At 26.2% G+C, this 20,864-nt stretch overlaps 2 protein-coding genes across 2 annotated transcripts; both read left to right on the plus strand.

The window, feature by feature from the left end:
• The first annotated feature begins 2,352 nt into the window (after positions 1–2,352).
• Positions 2,353–4,556, plus strand: LOC111036951 (52 kDa repressor of the inhibitor of the protein kinase-like). Its single transcript, XM_022319273.1, has one exon. It carries the CDS (start codon positions 2,700–2,702, stop codon positions 3,591–3,593), a length of 894 nt encoding a protein of 297 aa, XP_022174965.1. The 5' UTR covers positions 2,353–2,699; the 3' UTR covers positions 3,594–4,556.
• A 1,863-nt stretch (positions 4,557–6,419) lies between these two features.
• Positions 6,420–18,063, plus strand: LOC111036949 (MOB kinase activator-like 2; the record flags this gene model as incomplete). The annotated part of the gene is made up of 5 exons (XM_022319271.1): positions 6,420–6,637; positions 16,349–16,509; positions 16,576–16,672; positions 16,885–17,009; positions 17,088–18,063. Coding segments are annotated over 5 exons (1,002 nt in total), but the record flags the coding sequence as incomplete, so codon positions are not given.
• Between the last annotated feature and the right edge of the window lie 2,801 nt (positions 18,064–20,864).

The following is a 20,864-nucleotide window of genomic DNA, read 5'->3' on the forward strand; positions in this document are numbered from 1 at the left end:
ATTATTAGTTGCTCTTACAAGTTACTATATAGTATATAAAAACATATTTTTTATTTTATACTTTTAGGTCTTTTCAATACTTACGATGTAAGTTTCCAGATTTATAATGAACATTCATATTAAAATATGCATAGTATAATAAAACATTTTACCAAACGTCTGTTACCCGGGTAATATTTATACTGTAGGTTCCTATCCAGAAAATGACTTAAATACAAATAATGCTAAGCGTTTTTTTTAAGTCCATTAAAATAAATATAATTGAGCTGAAATTTATCTAGATAAGATAAAAGATAAACAGTGTTTATCTACAGATATTTCTCAACACTGCCTATGGGCTACGACGTATACAAGTTTGTATTTATGACGGTTTTAATAATCATTTTATTAGTTAATTATTATTATCAACGTCATAAGACGTCATCGTCAAACGCTGTCTATAAGGAAATAATCATGATTGATGGGTCAATGGACAATGACTAACGGACGGACGGACGGAAAACAACAATTATTTATATATTACAATATTTTAGATGATATCGTATTTAATTGTTTTCTGGAATTTTTATAGACTGTAGAAGTATGAAATTTTAAATCCACGTCTACCTTTACAGTTAAATTGTATGGGCCAACTATTATAAGGTACCTAATTAAATAAAATAGCAAAATAATATTAGAATCGAAAAAAAACGAAAAATCTCTACTAACTAATTAACCAGATGAATATGAATAATATGGAATATGAATATACCAGATGAAGTTTAGGTTTCTAATAAAATGGAAAAGGGGTTATTGTAAGGTTTCTGTTACAAACATCTGTTAATGCCTCAGCATATTCAGTACTAACGAAAAACGGTTAGGTTAGGTTTCTCAGCATGTAAAGACGAGTTACTTACCTACCTTATGTGAGGAGAGCCACTGTGATGTTTTATGCTTGAAAGAGATTTACTGGAATGAAAACAGCGTCCATTCCTTCTTCAATGAAAAATTTTATTAAACATTAATATATTTGTTAAGCCATGAACCTGCAGGGGAACAAGGGCCAAAGAGGGCACACATATGCTAAATTGTAAACATTTTAATACAAATTACTTAACTATGTAATTCACATAATTATAATCTTTTGTACTACCAAAAATGATCAATTTACAGGTGGGGGAATAGAGTAATGCCCTAATTTTGAATTTTTATCCAATTTAGAATTTTATTCAACTAGGATTTTTTTATTAAATATGGTTTGTTTACACAAATTATAATTTTGGTAGAGTTAATATTAGAAATGAATACAAATTATGAATACAATTTAACCATCAAAATGATTTAGTTTATGTAACTGACTGAAATATAGTTAATAAAAATAAAATATTTATAAAATAATAACAAACATAATTGACTCATAGAAATTATTAAAATTGTAGTAACAATAAATTGATTATTTTGTCTATTAATTATTATTAAAATAATTTTAAAAATGTACTCATAAAAATTAGTAGTAAAAAAATACATAAATTTACCGTTAATTCTTATAATTTTTATGTGTCGATTATATTTAATTTTTTTTTAAATTATTTTTTTAAATATTATATTTTTATTTATTATAAATATGCATTAATTTTTCAGTCAGTTGTATTAATCATTTGTATTGTTTTATGTTTTATTTCATTTATAATTTTTATGATTGATTTTTATTCATTATCAATATTAATTCGATAAGAATTGTAATTTGTATTGAAAAATCACATTTAATAAAAAAATCTAATTTTGATAGCAAATTTAATTTAAATAAAAAAGCCAACAAGACTATTATTCAATAAGGATTTTTTTAGAACCTGATTTGTTATTTAATTAAGATATAAATTAGATTTCTTATACATTTTTTTTTATCCAACAAGCTTTTTTTATTCAAATAATATTTGTTGTCCAATTTAGATTTTTTATTCAATTCATATTTGTTTATCAAATACAATTTTAATTGGATAAAAATCTTATTTGATAAACAAAATAATATGAAATAAATAAAAAACTTTGTTTGATAAAAATCTAATTAATAAAAAAAATAATCAATTTATAGTTATTAATAATTGTATGTGTCGATTATATTTATTATTATTTTTGAAATATTTTATTTTTATTAACTATATTTAATAGCCAGTTATATAAATTCAATTATTTTTCTGGTTAAATTGTATCATCATTTTTTTGTTTAATTTTTATTTATTTCTAATATTAATTTTATCAAAATTGTAATTTGTATAAAACTATATTAATAAAAAAAGGCTAGTTTAATACAAATTAAGATTACAAATTAGATTACAAACAGGTTACAAACGAATAGTAAAAAAAAATGGGGTCTGGGGAAATGTACCTATCACTTTCAGCGGGAAAGTATATATTACTTATCAGGGTACATATCAAAAAATATCATAATATATATTATATAGCAGTGCCGTATCCAGGGGGTGGGCTTTTGGGCTTAAGCCCCCCCCCCCGAAATCTCAGGAAAAATATTTTTTTAGTAATGCGTTATGCGTAATGGGTTCATATCACAGAACAATATCATATTATCGTTCATGTCATAGTAATAATGTTGACGACCTTTTAGTATATTATTTTGCGAGACTAGATGGGTAGAACGACACGAGTCAATTTTAATTTTGGTTGAAGGTTTTATTGAAATAATTAGTGCATTGGAAGAACTTATGTCAATAGAACATGATAAAGCAGTTTTTCCATTACATAAATCTATGTGTAATTTTAATTTTATTATAACTATCTGTATTTTGGAAAAGGTCCTTGGAATAACTTATTTTATTTCAAAATATCTTCAAACAGAAAATATTGATTTATCCATTGCAATAGAATCTGTAGAATTGACAATTCAAAAATTACAAGATTTACGGACGGAAGAAACTTTTTTTTCTATATTTCATCGTGCTTGTGAAATCGCAAAAGAAGTTGGTACATCACCAACCATACCAAGAGTAGTCGGGACTCAAAAACATCGAGAAAATTATGCCATACTCAATAATGACCATGTCTCTTACTACAGACAATCATTATATTATCCATATTTAGATGATATTTTAGCATCATTTAATGAACGTTTTAAAATGAACTCTAATATTTTTATTTCTTTATCTTCTTTATTACCAAGCAAAATTGGTAATTTATCATTTAGTGATATACAGCCAGCTATTGATTTTTATGAAGAAGATTTAAGATCTAATAACCAAAACATTCACATGGACTTATTAAAAAATGAATTTGAATTTTGGAAGCAAAAATGGTCTAATGAAGAAAATAATTTACCAAAAAATGCATTAGACACATTATCAAAATGCCCCGAAGATTTATTCCCACATATAAATATTTTATTAAAACTTCTTGCTATTTGGCCTGTATCAACGGCATCGGTTGAAAGAAGTTTTTCTTCTTTAAAAAGAATCAAGACCTATTTAAGAAACTCTACCGGTGAGGCAAGATTAAACGGATTAGCTCTTATGAATATCCACAGAGACATACAAATTGACACAGATGCTATTTTAAATATGTTTGCGTCTAAAAAGGAAAGGCGTTTAGATTTTAAATTGTGACAATTTAATAATGAATGCATAATACATTAAAAACTATGTGTATATATTATATGTTTTAAATTATTTCCTATTTTCCTATAAAGTTAAGTATGTTTAAGCCCCCCCCGAAAACAAATCCTGGGTACGGCACTGTTATATAGTATACGGGGATTAGGTATAATTTTAAATGTATTACATATTATTTTACATGTAGTATGCATGACGAGTGACGACAGTATTGTGTCCGGCGGCCTGCTTGTCTCTCCTTTTTTCTGTCCGGACTCGGCACAGTTGCACGGATGTCTAGTCCGAACACGCCCGAATAAATGTGAGTGTTTACACATTTCAAATGCAATTAGGGTATATTTTTTTCTACGGAGCATTGGGAAAAGATGTATAGTAGATACATATATAGTATAGTATTCTTTATTTTTCGACTCATTCTCGATAGTCACCGCCATTACGCAACAACTGTGTGTCTATTCTATGACCCATTATATCATTATTCAAGTCGTTGAAACGATAACCGACGACGTCACAACGTGAAGATGGGATCATGTGCGTAAAAACATTGTAAATAAACCCACAATATATTATAATAACGAACGTGGCACGTGCACCATTAGTGACATCTGTATTTGACATTTGTAGCCTTTAGGTACCTACTAACTAGTCATTACCTAGCGACTATACAATGCGATACGCAGTAGAAAACAATATAATAGGTACCATAGTACTACATACCTATTACCTATATTATATTACTATATATTTGCCAACTGTAGATAAAAACTTAGGTATTTATCTAGTCACCTAGGTATTACCTATTTCGTTATTATCAGAACTGTTAATTGAATGCACTAAAAAACTGAACAAGAATGACGAGAACTTGTACACTGCAAACTGGTAAGATCATAAGTACAGTCAAAACTCTTTATAACGAATCTGAAGGGACCAAGAGATTTCTTTCGTTATAGAGAGTTTTCGTAATAGAGAGGGTTTAAAAAAAACAAAATTTTAATTATTTATGTATAAAGGTATGTACCTATGTAATATTATATATCAAACACATCATTATTTTTACATTATTTTATATATATTTACGTATTATATTAAATTATTATTATTATTATACATACTTATTAAATATAATTTAATTTTTATACTATACATATTTATACCTTATTTAAAATAGTCTGTCATCTTAGTTTGGACTTTTTTATTCGGCATTATTGCCGATTATTTTTATAGTTTATATATGTAATAGATACGATAACACGTAAATTGTATTATGAAACATAAAATATTGTTTCGTTATTGAGAGTGACAATACGTTATAGAGAATGAATTGTCTAATGGGTTACCTATATAGCAAACCAACCATTATTATGTAATGTTTACGTTATATAGAGTTTTTCGTTGTAAAGAGTTTCGTTATAAAGAGTTTTGACTGTATATAGAAATACGTGGATATTGGAAAAACCATAGGCAATTGTCGTGAAAATGTGCAATACTACCTATCTACCTATATTTTTAAATAACTTTTAAAAATATTTGGCAATGAATAATTATGACATTTTTGTTGTGATAAAATAACCATTACCTATTTACTATATAATATAATATAAATTATAAAATACTTATAACTTTTACAAGAAAATAACAAATAAGTTATTTAATTTTATGTCAATCTCGGTGGTATGAATTGTTAAAATTTGAAAAATATCTATATCAGAAATTGGAGAAAATAATATGCCCAATCCCTCAAATATGCAAATATATGTTACCTATCTAAAACTGGGTGGATACTTTGTATAGGTAATTTACTATTTAGTATCTACTATATAATGAATATTAGCCATTAGTTAATAACTAGTAAATAGTAATATAAAATATATTTTGATCGAACTCAATGAATTTTACCAAGTTTAACCTTACGCAAATGCATCATACGACTACATTTTACGGCCCGAATATTATTAGGTTTAGGTAACTAGTATTATCGACATTTCGTAATTTCAATCGGCTCGGCTCGGCTGGCATATTATCCAGCGTGGGCGTGCCTCTTCTCCCATTCCCTCAGCACCGCTGACATGGCACACCATCAGTTACACCTGCTTCGCAAAGACGCAAAACAAAAAACAAACAAGTGTCACCGAGTGTCACAATGTATATTTATACTTCTAAAGATAAAATAAGTATTATTATTAACTCAGTTCATAATTATTATTTACACGGCCGCGGCATAACCATGTACTGTGTACACAGTACGAGTGCTGCATAATACTATTATCACCGCACGTCACATGACAAGACAGCGTAGTGCATACTTCAAATTATTAATAATAATAATTATTATTATTATCAACTTTACAATCATCAGCAACATCGCACGCATGTACTTAGCCTGCAGCTGTGACCAATACTAAATAGCCACAGGCCCGAGGCCGTAGTCCATGGTGTGGTAACAGTCGTAGTACGAAGGTGTGCGCTCAATGCTTATCACAAGAACAACATAATGATAAGGATTTTTTTACGTCGTTCCCTCCAGCTTATTTTTTTTTCCGAGTCAAAACTTACGATCGCGACAACAACAACAGTAAAAAAACAACAGCTGCAATAATTACAGTATAATATCGCTATACTCAACGATCGAATGTCTGTGTCTATTTTTATTTTCGATCATCAATGTCGGTTTATTCCGTCGTCGTTTCAGCAACGATTGAATTGATTGCGATGTGCATTTGGTCGTCTACCATACGATCGCCGCCGCCGCCACTGCCGCTGCTGTCGTCGTCGCTGCTGCCGCCGCCGCCGCAGCCGCTGTCGTCGTCGTCACTATAATAATACGCCGCACCAAAACTTCCACGACTTGTGCCCGTGTCCGTTGTTCAACGTCGGACATGGACACCTGACGACCGTCCCTGGACTTCCGATCGACAACACCGCGGTGGTGTTAGCGCGGCATTCCGCCTGTTAATATTCGAATGGTGGACGCGTAGAAAATCCGACAAACTGGACAAGTTACCTGAGTATCTCCGCGACACCGTGGACTGGTTTATGGGGTAAGTCAGTCAGTCAGTCGTTCATAAAATGTATACCTCTGTGGCTACTTGTGCGGGCTCAAACCCATTAGGTGGTACCGTAGCGTGCAAATTCGTTGTGGCACTTCTGTTATTATAAATCTGTTGCATTATCGTTTGGTTTGTGTGTACCTAGTCTAGTGCTGAACATTGAATCCAGATTAATCCATATTTAGATTACCTATCTAGATTAAAACAAACATTAGAATCTGTTTAATACCTAAAACGATTAGTAGATATTTTATTATTTATTTTATTTTAATAATATACTGAAAAGTAGTATTTTCCTATTATTTTCTTATATTATGTTTACAACATATATGTATATATACATAAATGTATTTAAATAATATATATTATATATTAATATAATATTTATAATGTGCATACTTGCATTTATTATGTACATTTCTTCAATTAAACATTTTCAATTTTACATATTCAGTAATAAGTTTCTAGAAAACTTTTTTCTTAAAACGACTGGATGTAGAAACCTTCTATTTTACCTCTTGTCAATTTAGGATGATATTCTAAGTCAAGAGAGAAAAAACTGGATCCGAAATTTGGATTATGTAATTGTAATCCGAATAACAGATTGGTCAAAATATTGCTCAATATTACTACTTGCCTACTATGATGATTATGTATCTAGTGAATGGTATAGATTATAGGCGTTGGTGTTATATTTAATAAAATATTTGGATTTAGCATTTAGCAGATCTAAGCAGATTTAGCTTTTCATTAGTTTGTATGAAAATAACACAATAAAATGTAAAACTAAATAATCATTATTTAATATGACCGTTGATACTGTAATGGGTTGAAAAGTAAGTATGAATAATTAGATGTTTATGTTTAGCTAAAAATGTAAATATTAATGATAGTAAGGTACACCTGATTATATTGTTAAGTTTAAAATATTTTTTATTTTGCTACTACTGAATATTAAACTATTATTAAATTTGTTTATTTTATAAAGTTAAACATTTTTCTTATATCACTATATTAGATCTGATAATCTACTAAAATACCATACCATAAAAACATGATATCTAATGATTTAATAAATTATTCTGATCTATATAAAATATTTAAATTGTATAACAAAATTGATGTTATCTAAAATATTATATATTTGTTTTTGTTGCAATGCAAGTGTTCACTAGATTTTGTATTATCAATCGCTTGACTACAGTTTCCTGTTAATTTAAACTTCTATAATATATTCATTGTTGAGTTTGTTAGATATAATTCAAGGCAATATTGCATGACTGATTCTTAGATAAGCTGACCTCATGCCTAGTCATACCTACCTAGTATGTTGTATTTTAGAACTATTTATGTAACATGGAATATTAATTATACTACTTAGGAAGTTATTAAACTTAGTTCAAAGTAAGAATATTTTCTATATTAGTACCTACATTGGTTTTTACCATAGACTTCAAACTACTAGACAAGCAATGAGTGTACTATGGAAAGAGTAACAACATAGAGGCTCTTTTTGATTACTCGATTACTCATACAACTCGTACATACTATACTACGGGGTAGTAAGGTAAAATGTAAAGATTTTGTATTTTGTCATCAAGGCAGGCTACATCCCTCCGAAATGTTGCTACTTGCAAAACTCGTAATGCTACTGTTCTTGCTAGTACAGTGAGACCTGTATATAACGGACAGTCACTGGACCAAAATAATTGTCCGTTATAGACAGGTGTCCGTTGTAGACAGGTTTCAATGTTTTAAAAATTAAAATTTTTTAGTACATTTATATTGTTTTATATTTTATAATATGTACACATTAGGTATAATATTTATTAATATTATACATGTATGTATTATACACATACATTCTACATTATGAATTTAATTTTAATTATTTATTACAATTACAATTATTAATTTTATATTACATACATACAATGGCACATTATAAATGTATTATATTTAAATACTATTATATTTGTATAAATTTAATTAATTATTTTTTAAAAAGTGATTCTATTGATGTTTGTTTTTTGAACTTCGATTTAGGCATTTCCAACTCGTGATGGATCATTAATTTGCTCACATATGAAAATCCTTTTGTTTTAAATTTAAAGCTTTACGCAGCAGGGGAGGTGGCATTGCTAAGGAAAATATTTACAACTCTGACTGTGAACCGATAGAAACTGAATAAAAACGTAATCCGTGTTTTCCTCTTTACAATTAGAATAAAATAATATATGAACCTTTGGCATCTATGACCAAATAGTGTATTACTGTCCATTTTATCAGTCATTTTTAAAATGTTCTTATTCAATGGTTTTTTTACTTCATAGTATATTTTGTGTAAATTCTTTTTAGAAGTTTAATTTTAAGTTTGTACCTAATGATACTTTTTTTAGAGGCAATTTTTAATTTTCTAAACACTCTAAGCTCAAGAAAAATCAATTGGCTAAAAGTTATGTCAATGAAAGCTGTTACAACATCCATAAAGAATAGATTATTTTTTTGATGGTCAAGAGCATACATGTTTAAAATACTCAAATTTAAGATGAACTCTTGTATGACTATATTGGAACATGAGTTAAAGTACTATTAAATAAATATTTAATAGGAAATTACCTGTTACTTTGATCACTTTTAGAAAAAAACTAAGTGTGTATTAATACTTGAATTAAATTAAATCATTAACATCTAAAAAGTACATACAGGCAGAGACAGTCTATGCTGGCAGGAAATCTGGACTTTCCCTGGTATACCTTAGCTAGCAGTGAGCTATTCATTCAAATAATAACTATATTTATTCCTGTTAATAGCTAAAAAATATATTGAATAATATCGATGTTTCAATATGTCACTGTTAAAAATTAAAAACAGTTTAACTGTTTCTAAATAAATAGTTGATCAATTATTTAAAAAGAAGATTCATGGTCATTGTTGACAGTTTTTACTTTTGTCATATTTTGATGATGGATCACACCATAATTATTGATAATTTATGTAATTGAAATAAACTTTATAGCCCCACGGTTATTTGCACCAAATTTCAATATTAAATCCATTTGCTTTAAACTGACAACTCAACTGGCAGTATTTCATATAAATTCTGAGGATTTAGTGTTATTCATAATAATAGTAGATGCATTGTAATAATTAGTTGTGGCCTGTAATTATATAATATTTTTATTTTTAATATTGAGACATTGTACAATCTGTAAATTAATCGTTTACAATAAGAACAAGTGATTTAAGAATTTTAGAAAAGAACTATATAATTAAATTTAAAAAAAAAAATATTTATATAAAATATAGTAATAGTAACACCTATTATCCTTATTAAAAATTTAAAAATATAATCTAAAATACCCTCTCATGTACTCATGTACCCTCATTTAATTCTGTTAATTTTGATATTAGAGTAAATTAACCTATTAGAAAAATGTAAATGTATGACTTTTATCTAGGGCCCCTGGGTCTACTTGTTTTATTTTAATTTTAAAGTGAATTACCTACATTTTAAAATTATAAATCTATATCTATACTACTATATAAAATGAAGTCGGTTTTTTGTTCGGGATAAACTCCAAAACTACTTATTCAATCGTCGTGCAGTTTTTTTTTTAAATTAAACAGGACATCACAGAGAAGGTTTTAGGAATAAATTTAGTCTGATAAAGTTAATAAATAATTATTATATATTAATTATAATAAACCGATAAATTGTATACCTATACCTTTTTTAGTAAGAAATAGTCACTGGCTGAAAATAAATAACAATCAAACTCGACAACCACAGGTTAGTATCGACGTGGAATAATAAACAATTATTATAATTATTTAGTTTAATAAAAAAAAAACAATGAATTTTATCTAAGTATCTATTATTAGTATTTATTATCAATTATGTTACATTAGTTATCGGTAAAAAATAACTAATACAATTTTTACAAATTGCTTGCTAAGATGGTTGAGTTGCACTTATAACTGCTCATCAGCGTATCCACAGTCAAAGTAAAAAAAAAAATAAAAATAAAAAATATTATTCATATAGATTATTTGCCTAGCTTGAGGTATGATAATAATATTAAAATAAGCCTCATTATATATTAGGCATTTTCAACGGGCAACAAATTGCACGGGATAAGCTAGTATTTTATTTTATTTAAAATGCCCATAACTTGCTATAACATTAAAATAGTAAAAATCCCTGTGTGGCCCTAGAAAATTGTCTTATCTTTAAAATTTGATAATAGTTAAATTGTTTATTTTTATTATTGTTCACAGACAATTACTGCTGTAGTAGTAGTTTCAATTTTTATGTAATAGGTCACTACTGCTATGGTAGTAACTTAGAAAACCAATGAAATCATGCATTACTGCTCATGAAGTAATATTTTCATTGGTATTAAATGAAACTAGAAATGTGGCTGACTTGTTATGTTCACTCATATGTTTGAGCACAAATAAATATACAATTCTATTTTTATACTTATCTTTTTTGGTATTTTCATTAATTTGAGTGATTTTTTAAGGTTGGTACATGAATAATATAAAAAGTGAAGTTTCAGTGAGAATTACCAAATTTTCACAAAGCATAGGACAGAACTTAAACTGTGTCATAGAGTTTAAAATTTTTTTGATAGCACTAACCAATAATGTTTCACAATCAAACATGAAAAAAAAACTAATGTCCTCAAATTAATAACTTTTATTGTATTTATGTTATCCAGATAATAAAAATGCTATGATACAGATAACGTTTTTCCCTTTGTATTGTGGAATTTTGGGTGATTCTACTGTAAATACAGAAGAAGTATGTCCCAGTAATAGTTTTTATTGTGTTGTACATTTGTAAGACAGACAACACACATAGGTGTTCCTTCCTCTTAATATTATAAGAATAAATTATTCTGAAAGTAAAATTACAAGGCCTTCATAAGTAAGTAAGTAGTAAAGTATTGATTTATTTTTTTATTAAGATTTGAGTTTTGTGTAAATGTTTTTATTTAAAAAATTAAAATTTACTTAAAAAACCTAACCTAACCTAATACTTAAAAAGGTGAACATTATTTGTATGTACATTGCTATAAAAACAACTATCAGTATTTTTTAATAACTGTCAATACAATTAGGCTGTTTTATAATGATTATGAATGGGTAATTATAGATTATATACTTTGACATTTCATTATTTAGAAAATGATTAAGATAGTTTAATTTCTGTTACTAGTAAATATTTAAATGAAAGAATGAATAGTAATATATGTTACGGGGAATGTGTACAAAGTTCTTGTTCTCAAAATGTAAACTGTAAATAAAAAGTTATTTTTTGTGCAATATTTTTTTTTTTAATGTATTATTACTAGGTTATAATTATAATATAATTTTGATAACAAAAAAAAAAAATGAATTAATATATTATTAATTATGATTTTATTTATAACCTAATTGTTATAATTTTAATATTTTAAAACTTAGAATTAAGTTTATTATATTAAAGATTTTAAAACAATAATAATAATCATTATATACCTAATATTGATGGCACAATGCCATGCAAAAGAAATAAATAATTACCTATTTATACTGTATTATTACTTAGTATTTGTACTTGATTTACTAGAATGACTCTTAGAATTGCAGCCTGTCCTTTTTGAAACACACTGTATAAACTTTATATTATTTTTATTATCCTACAATTTAAGAATTATTATATATCCATATGGCCATATCGGGTTGATAAAAAAGTAGAAAAGCAGACAGACTTTGGAATTCTAAATGCCATTCTAGTGGATCGTGAAAAAATAAATAAGTATTAATAATCTTAATATAAAATATAATATTAACTTATTTATTTATTTTGTTTGGCATTGTGCTAACAATACTAGGTAAATAATTATTATCATTACTATATTGTGTTTAAATATCCATAATACCTATAATAAAATGAATTATCATTGGTTTAAAATATTCAGAATATAATAAATAGATAAAAACTGTATTCTATTTGATTAATTATTAATTATTTTTTTGGTTCTTTCCATTAATATTATATAATTATAAGATACAAATAATAAATCTTATAAAAAATATTGCACAAAACATGATTTGTCTGTAATCGAGATTCATATTGCCAAACTTGGAATAATAAATACACTGTAACATATACATGTATAATACAATTGTTTTAATACTTGATGTTAAATATTTTACTGTAGTGGACCTATTTAGAAGTCAATAGTAATGAAGGTACTTATAGTGTTGTTAACTATAGTATAAATACTGGTTTATACAACTAAAATAACTTGGTTAATTAATTTATGAGCTATTATAATTTGTAGTGTTAAGAATATAAAACTAACTCAATATATTTATTTTGAGTATGATAATGATATTATTATTATATTATTTTCATGATATTTATTTTGATAATGCTATAGATAACTGTCTATAATACAAGGTTATTTAAAATAATTCATCCTATTTCAATTGCTTGTTTATTTTTTTGAGTTTTTAGGTTTACAGTATTATATGATACATTAAATAAAATAATAATATGTTTAATTTATTTGATGGTACCTATGTACCTATGTTCTATGTGGCTTCCATTGGTCATACAAACAACATCTAGTTGGAACTCAAATTCATTCCATGCATATCGGTGTGATTGACTATTCATTTTTTAGTTCCTCTAATTGTCTAGATGTTGTTGGTGTGAATAATTTTACCTATTAAAGTTTAAAAAATCATCAATTTTATAGTTTAATTAGTGGTTTTTTGGTTTGGAGCTAGTAATTTGCCTAAAATATACATAGGTGTGTGCAGACCTGAATTTCGGGGTGCCTACTATATTTTTGAGCCCTTTTCTTAATTTAGGCCTTCTCTTAAGAAGGCATGTAGGTAATACATATTTTAATAAATAATAATATGCAAATAAACATTACTTACATTTTTTCTTTTAACATTCTAATACAACAGTTATAAATTTGTAATAACATGTGTCTATTACTTAAATTATTTAACTCATTAATAGTTAAAGCTATTTCAACATTGGAGGCTATTTCTTGTTCCGCGAAAAGTAAAATTAATGATTCCAAACGGTCTTGAGACATGGTACTTCATAATTTACTTTTTACAAAATTTAATTTTGAAAATACCTATTTACATGAACAACTAGTAACGCTTACAATGCTACATTAGTAGTATTTTTAAAAAAACAACTAAAAGTATTATATCTATTGGAGTCTTTTAATCAATCCAGCCAAAAAAACACAGACCTCTCAGTAGTTCCTTTAGGAATATTGTTGTCTACTGAGTTCTTGAGAAGTTTGATTTCAGCAATCAAAGTGTCTGATGAAATTTTCTCAAACTTTTCCAAAATGGCAGTTATTTCAGTAGTTATATTTAAATTTAGAATTTTTTCAACAGCATTTATAAGGCCAATTGTATCTTGCTTAGGATTCAATGTCAGAGAGGGGGGTGCCTGAAAGTACTACAGGAGTTACATCAATATAAAATAATGTATAATTTACTGCCATATAATATTAAACAATACAATAATGTATACTTACTACTAAATATTATATTATCTATGTTTATTTGTGAATCTATAAATCATAAGAATAGTGGACTAGATAAAACATAGATGAATAAAAAATCTATAAAATATAAAAAACATACAAAGTATTGTTGGTAGTTGGTACTGTTAGATACAATTATGTATTTACCTTTTTATAAATGTTTTATTATATTTATATTTAATAGCTTCTATCCCTTTATATCAGCCTTGTCTAGATTGTTTCAATAACTAAATTGGTATAATATTCATTAAATTTAGTTTTTAAAAATATCTGATATATACAGTGTGTAATCGGTTGTTGGAAACACTCTATAACTTTACAAATATTAAATATTTTTGAATTCTGTTTGTTTGTGGTGCTTAATAAAGTTTGTTATAACTTATTAAAGTAATTAAACAATTTTTATGTTACTTCATTTCGCGCATGCGCATAACAACTTTTTTTTTTAATTGGCAACCCCACTATTTTTTGACTAACTATTTTTACTCTTATTTTTTTTATGAATTTTAATGGTTAAACCAACTTCCTATGCTAAAAAATAGCCAAGTTATGGATATTTCATTGATTGATATTATTTTTTTGACATTTTTGAATTATTCATCAATTTTATGGTAAATAAAATAAAATAAAATTTAGCACATCATGATATCTTCTAGTGATATTTTTAGTACCTACTTTTGGGAGGATCCTCTTCCCCTATAGCAACTAATTTTTTTAAGTTCATCTTCTTAGGCGATTTTAAAAAAAAAAAAACAATGTTAATAAATTTTATTTTTTTTAGTTCAAAATTACATTTATTCATCATCTTATAAATTGTTCAAACTGCTCTCCATTATAATTTAAACATGCTTCTGTCCTCCGTAGAAATTCTTTATTTGTTGCAGATGAAATTTGCCTTTCAGTAAGTTGGTTACATACCACAATTATTTTTTGTTTCAAATCAATAAGATTAGTAGGTGGGTTCGCATAGACGACAGTTTTTAGATGTCCCAACAAAAAGTAATCAAGTGGTGTAAGATCTGGGGATCGAGGTGGCCATTTTATTATACCATTAGTTCCTATCCAACGATTTTCAAAATGTTCATTTAAATAATTCTTCACGACGATTACATTATGTGCTGGGGCTCCATCTTGTTGCAAAATCAAATTGTTTCTTGTTGCAAGAGGAATGTCGTCTAGTATGATCGGTAGCTCATTAATTAGAAATTCTAAATACCGTCTTCCATTTAATGTTCCGTCGTAGAAATAAGGTCCCAACAATTACCTAGACAAATAGTTGACAATTTTGGTGCTTATACAAATTTACTTATTGATAATAAAATTTAAGTTAATTGTCCAGGCTTTTTATTAAGTATCTATTATGACTTATGAACCAAGAAACTTGTTATGCCGGATTTAAAGTTTACACCCATTAACACATTTTTATTTATTTCAATAAGTAAAAAAATAAATAGTTTATTATAATTTTGACAATGTGTCTAGAGGTTCTAAAACTGTGTGTTGCATTAAAATTTTAAATATTTCTATATATTTTATATAATATCAAATATTTAATAGGAAAAGTCCTGAGAAAAACCAAGTTACTTTTTTCCAAAATAGCCATTTTGATATCAAATTATTTGTATTGAAGCATTGTATCTCAGAGGTCAAACAAGTCATAAAAAAAGAAATGATATATTTTATGCATAAATATGAAAATAAAAAATGTATATTTTATTCAAATAATATTTAATATAATACAGTATTTTCTGTGTAACTATATTGTACATAGTTGTTTGAATTTAATTTTATCGTTGATAAACATTTATTATACATTTACAAGTATACCTGAGACGTGTCACCATGACGCTTATAGACTAAAAGTTCTTCAATGAAACAAAAAAAAGTTATAAGTATGTTACATTTTCCAAAATAAGTCTTATAATGAAAAGTCTAGGAATATTTGGTCTAGTTAATGTTGACTAAATACAAAATTTAGGTACACATTAAAATAGTGCCAGATAGACAAAAATAACAATAGATTCTAACAAATATTTAAAAATTTGTGTACTGTTAATTTTCATTATAAATTAGTGTAAATAGATAGATTTAATTTCTATTAAAATATATATTTATTTGTTTATAGGAAAGGTCGAAAAGCCAAAGACAAGGAATCATTATGTAATGATGATAACAAATTGTATTTGGAAGAAGCTGTATTAGAAAAAAAGTTACCTGATATTGATCTTAGGATTTTAGTTGAAATGCCAAATGGAATAGATTTTAATGAGTGGCTCGCTTCTCATAGTAAGTAGTTATATTTTTTTGCCAACTCATGTTTCTTATTTGTATTACTATTTTTATTCATCCTAGCAATTTCAATTTTTGACAACACCAACTTGATTTATGGAACTGTGTCAGAATTCTGTACTATTTCGGGATGTCCTGATATGGTTGGACCAAGTTATAGGTATTTCATGAACTATAAATTAAAAAATAATTTGTAATTCTATTACTGATATTAATAATCTTTTTTGATATAATAATTAAGTAGATTATTTAAACAAAAATACTATTGATTATAACAAAAAAAATTACATGTAATGCTTTTCAGCTAAAATTATACTTTATTATAAGTTATTACTGTTTAATTTATTGCATTTTAAAATTTTGTTTTATTAGAACCTATTTGTGGTTTGATGAAAAAGGTAAAAAATCTCGAGTTGCTGCTCCATTATACATTGACTATGTTATGACGTTTGTTCAAAAAACTATTAATGATGAGACCATATTTCCAACTAAATATGGTACATAATATACTTTTAACAATTATTTAATAATATATTATTTAGATTTATAATGCATAATTATGTTTATTGTTTCAGCTAATGAATTTCCAGTCGGCTTGGAGATAGTGGTAAAAAAAATTTTAAGATTGTTATTTCACGTAATAGCACATCTTTATCATAGTCACTTTCGCGAGTTAGTACTTCTAAATTTGCATACACATTTAAATTGTGTGTTTGCTCATCTGTCAGTATTTAACCACCGTTATCAATTAATTGAGCTACGTGAAACTGAAATCCTACAAGATCTAGTTGTAGCTCTAAAAATTTTAGGCGATGATGAAGAAGTAGCTACTGAAGTCAACGAATCTATTGATGAATATAAGGATGTTATCAACAAAGAACCAACTATGTCTTTTGCAGATCAGCCCATTAACATGTTCCCTAATCCTTCTCCTATTAATACACAGACTTTAGCTACTCAAATTGATAATTTCTAGTCTAGTAAATAAAATATTATAATGCATTAAGTATATTTATATAGGTACTACAAGTTTATTGCATATGTTACATATGTATAATTATTCTGTACATAGAATTTCTTGTTAAATAATTTAGAAAATACCAGTTGGCAGACAATAAACTAATATCAAAGCTTTTAAATCAACTTTATTATACTAAAATACCAATCTACTAAAATATATTTATCTTTAAAATGAATAATACATTTTTAATAACTAAAAATGTTAAATACTAATTTCTCACAATAATTCATAAATTTTGTTTGGTCGGATTCAAATAGATTTAATCATTGAATCCATTGGTACATATATTTAAATTTTATCTTTCATGTTTAAAATAATTAAAAGTTATACTATATAAGAATTTTATTTTATAAATATTGTTTGCCACTATTCCTAAAATTGTTTTTAAGTATTTAGGAAATATTATCCAAATTACTAATTCACAGGTTTGCATTGTTAACTAACTAAAATATTACTCGAACATCTCAATTAAAGTTATTTGAAATCCTTTCTATTTTGAACTGTATAAATTATTATTCTTGTGCACTGTTATTTAAATTTATATAAAAATGTTTAAACAACTTATTTCAGCTCAAATATTTATATTTTCAGATCTATACAATTGTAATATGATTTTTGAATATATGTTATACGTATTATTATATTTTTAATTATGTACAGTCCACTCTGGACAGTTTGTGAACATTTATAATTTTTATCTTGTCTATCTTTTGTGATGTATTTAAATAATGTGATAGTGAAAATATGCCCTTTTAAAAACATTATTCATTTTTGGGAATTGTACTTATCTGTAATTATTGTTTTAATTACCTATTTCAAAACCATAAATTATAAAATTGTCAAACCACATGTGCGTATTATGACAATAACACATGTGATGCTAATTAAATACTCAAAGCATAGAAATATAATTTTTTTAACTTCATGTTTTTGGTTGCTTTTAGAAATAAAAAAATTCAAAATTATTTAATAGGCTTGGTCAGATAAAAAATTTCCAAAATATGTTTTTGATATTGTTGTTTATGATGGCAAATTATGCAACCGTCCAATTTTTTCCTTTTAATATTTTTTTTTTTTAGTAAACTTTATGGGACTATGTTATATTATTATTAATTTTGTTGTTTTTCTTTTTATTATAAAACCATAAAGTAAACTTTGTTATTGATGTTATTTCACGTGAAACCCCCATTATACTACCTTTTTACCACACTGAGAAACTTAATATGTTATCAGGTTGTTTTATTGTATTTTTAACCAAAAACAAATTGCACTTTTGTTGATACAACATTTAAGTTACCTACCTAATTTATTTAATTGTCATTAACCTTATTTCTTAGAATCCTAAAGAAAATTGGTATGTCAAATGTTATACTATGTTAATAAGACGATTGTGAGTTTTTTTTTTAGATTACCTTTTTATTGCTATTTATTATTAGTTGTTATAATTTTATTTAGTAATTTATTCTATATACAAAAATAATATTTTGTGAGTAGTTTATATATGTATCACTTACTGTTTTGGGTGAAAAGTTTATGTTATGTGTTATAAAGATAAAATATATTTTTGTATAAAAATATTAAAAAAACAAAAAAAAAAATAATATACAAATAGGTATACATAAATATTCATACTATATTATTTTAATTATTATAAGGCTGAGTGAATGAATTAAGTGTTTATGAAATGTTGGTTTAATTAAATATAATATTATGTTCGAGAGCACTATTATATTGTATGTTATTGAATGCTTTATTAGATTATCTTAATATCTGTGTATGTTGATCTATTGACGCAGACCTCATACTCATAGACCAGCCCTATGAATTCAAATTGAATCCATGATAGAGGGCACTGATGGTATTCTAAACTATTAAACTATAGTAAAAATTTGAAAATATATATTTAACTACAGCATCAGCCATTTAATCGGGCCCTCTATCTTGGCTCAAGACGCCTAATGTTAGTAATATCGGCAGAGCTGGTCTATGAGTATAATGTCTATGACTATTGGATCCCTTTTTTGTTTTTGCTTACTTTAGTAGGACAAATCTAAATTATAAGACATTTGGTACATAACTACCCATTAGTTACTAATAATTTGTTTACCTAATTAAAATATATTTTACTGAAGGTTTCTAATAGATGTATTTAAAGCAAACTTGAGTTGGTATAACTAGTGAGTTCCTTTTTTAAGTATCTTGATAGATCTTATATATTAATGTTCAAGGTGGAAAAAAAATTATGTATTTATTTTAGAATTAAGCGAAATTAAAACAGTGTTGTAATATTAAGGATAGTAATTTGTTAACTATGTTATACTTGTTGTTTAAATTTAAAATATATATGTAACAAATATGATTTAAAATACCTGTATTCTCTTGTCGACTGTTCTGTGTAATATGATAAATGTTTATTGAAGAATATAATTTTTCTTATTGTTTCATTGAAACTGTGTGATGATATGATCCCTTAAAAACTGTAACTGATCAACACTATTTTTGTTAATTTCTAACATTTACTTAATTTTATTTAATGGTCTACATTCTTAGTTTCAATCAAGTCTCTAAATAGTTATCTTTTTTAAGAATTCTTTAATAGATTATATTTATATCAAACTAAATTTCTAATTATTAATTGTTCAAATGTATATCATAATTCATAAGAAAAGAAATCAATATTTCTGTTGTTACTATTGTTGGTAGGTACAAAATAAATTACATTTCCAATTTTTTTTACCAAATATTTAAGGAGGAAGAGTTAAGCCAACAATTTGAATCTAAAAATGGTCCCGACCGCAGTCTAATTACAGAGTAAGTTATGGATCAATGGTTTTGAAAATGGTGCTGTCATTTAAAGAAATATCACGCTTCTTGTACATTGGTTCTTACCAAAAGTGTTTTATAAATATGTAGGTAATTATTTTCTTTTAGTTATAAAAATTCAAAATGGTAAATTAGGAAAAACCATTATTTGTGTAGCTAAAAAAATAATAACATATTTAAAAAAACAGTTATGGTATGATTGAATGTACAAAAAGTGTAAAAGAGACATTTCTTTAAAATCACATCATTTTCAAAAATTGACCCATAACCTACACCGTAATTAAACTGCAGTCAGGATCATTTTTTTTATTAAAATTGTCAACCTGACCTTATCCCTTAAGCAAAATAGGTCAGCATTGAAACTTATATATGTGTAGTGAATAATGATTTTATTACAGTGGTTCATATTAAGTGGCCTGTCGAGTAAGTACCCGAGGACCAATAATCAAATCCCGCCTTTAGTACCTGTCTTCAGCATAGACTATCAAATTATTATAGGCATTAAGAA

The sequence above is a fragment of the Myzus persicae genome, unplaced genomic scaffold (assembly GCF_001856785.1).
Source record: "Myzus persicae strain clone G006 unplaced genomic scaffold, MPER_G0061.0, whole genome shotgun sequence".
Taxonomy (NCBI): domain Eukaryota; kingdom Metazoa; phylum Arthropoda; class Insecta; order Hemiptera; family Aphididae; genus Myzus; species Myzus persicae.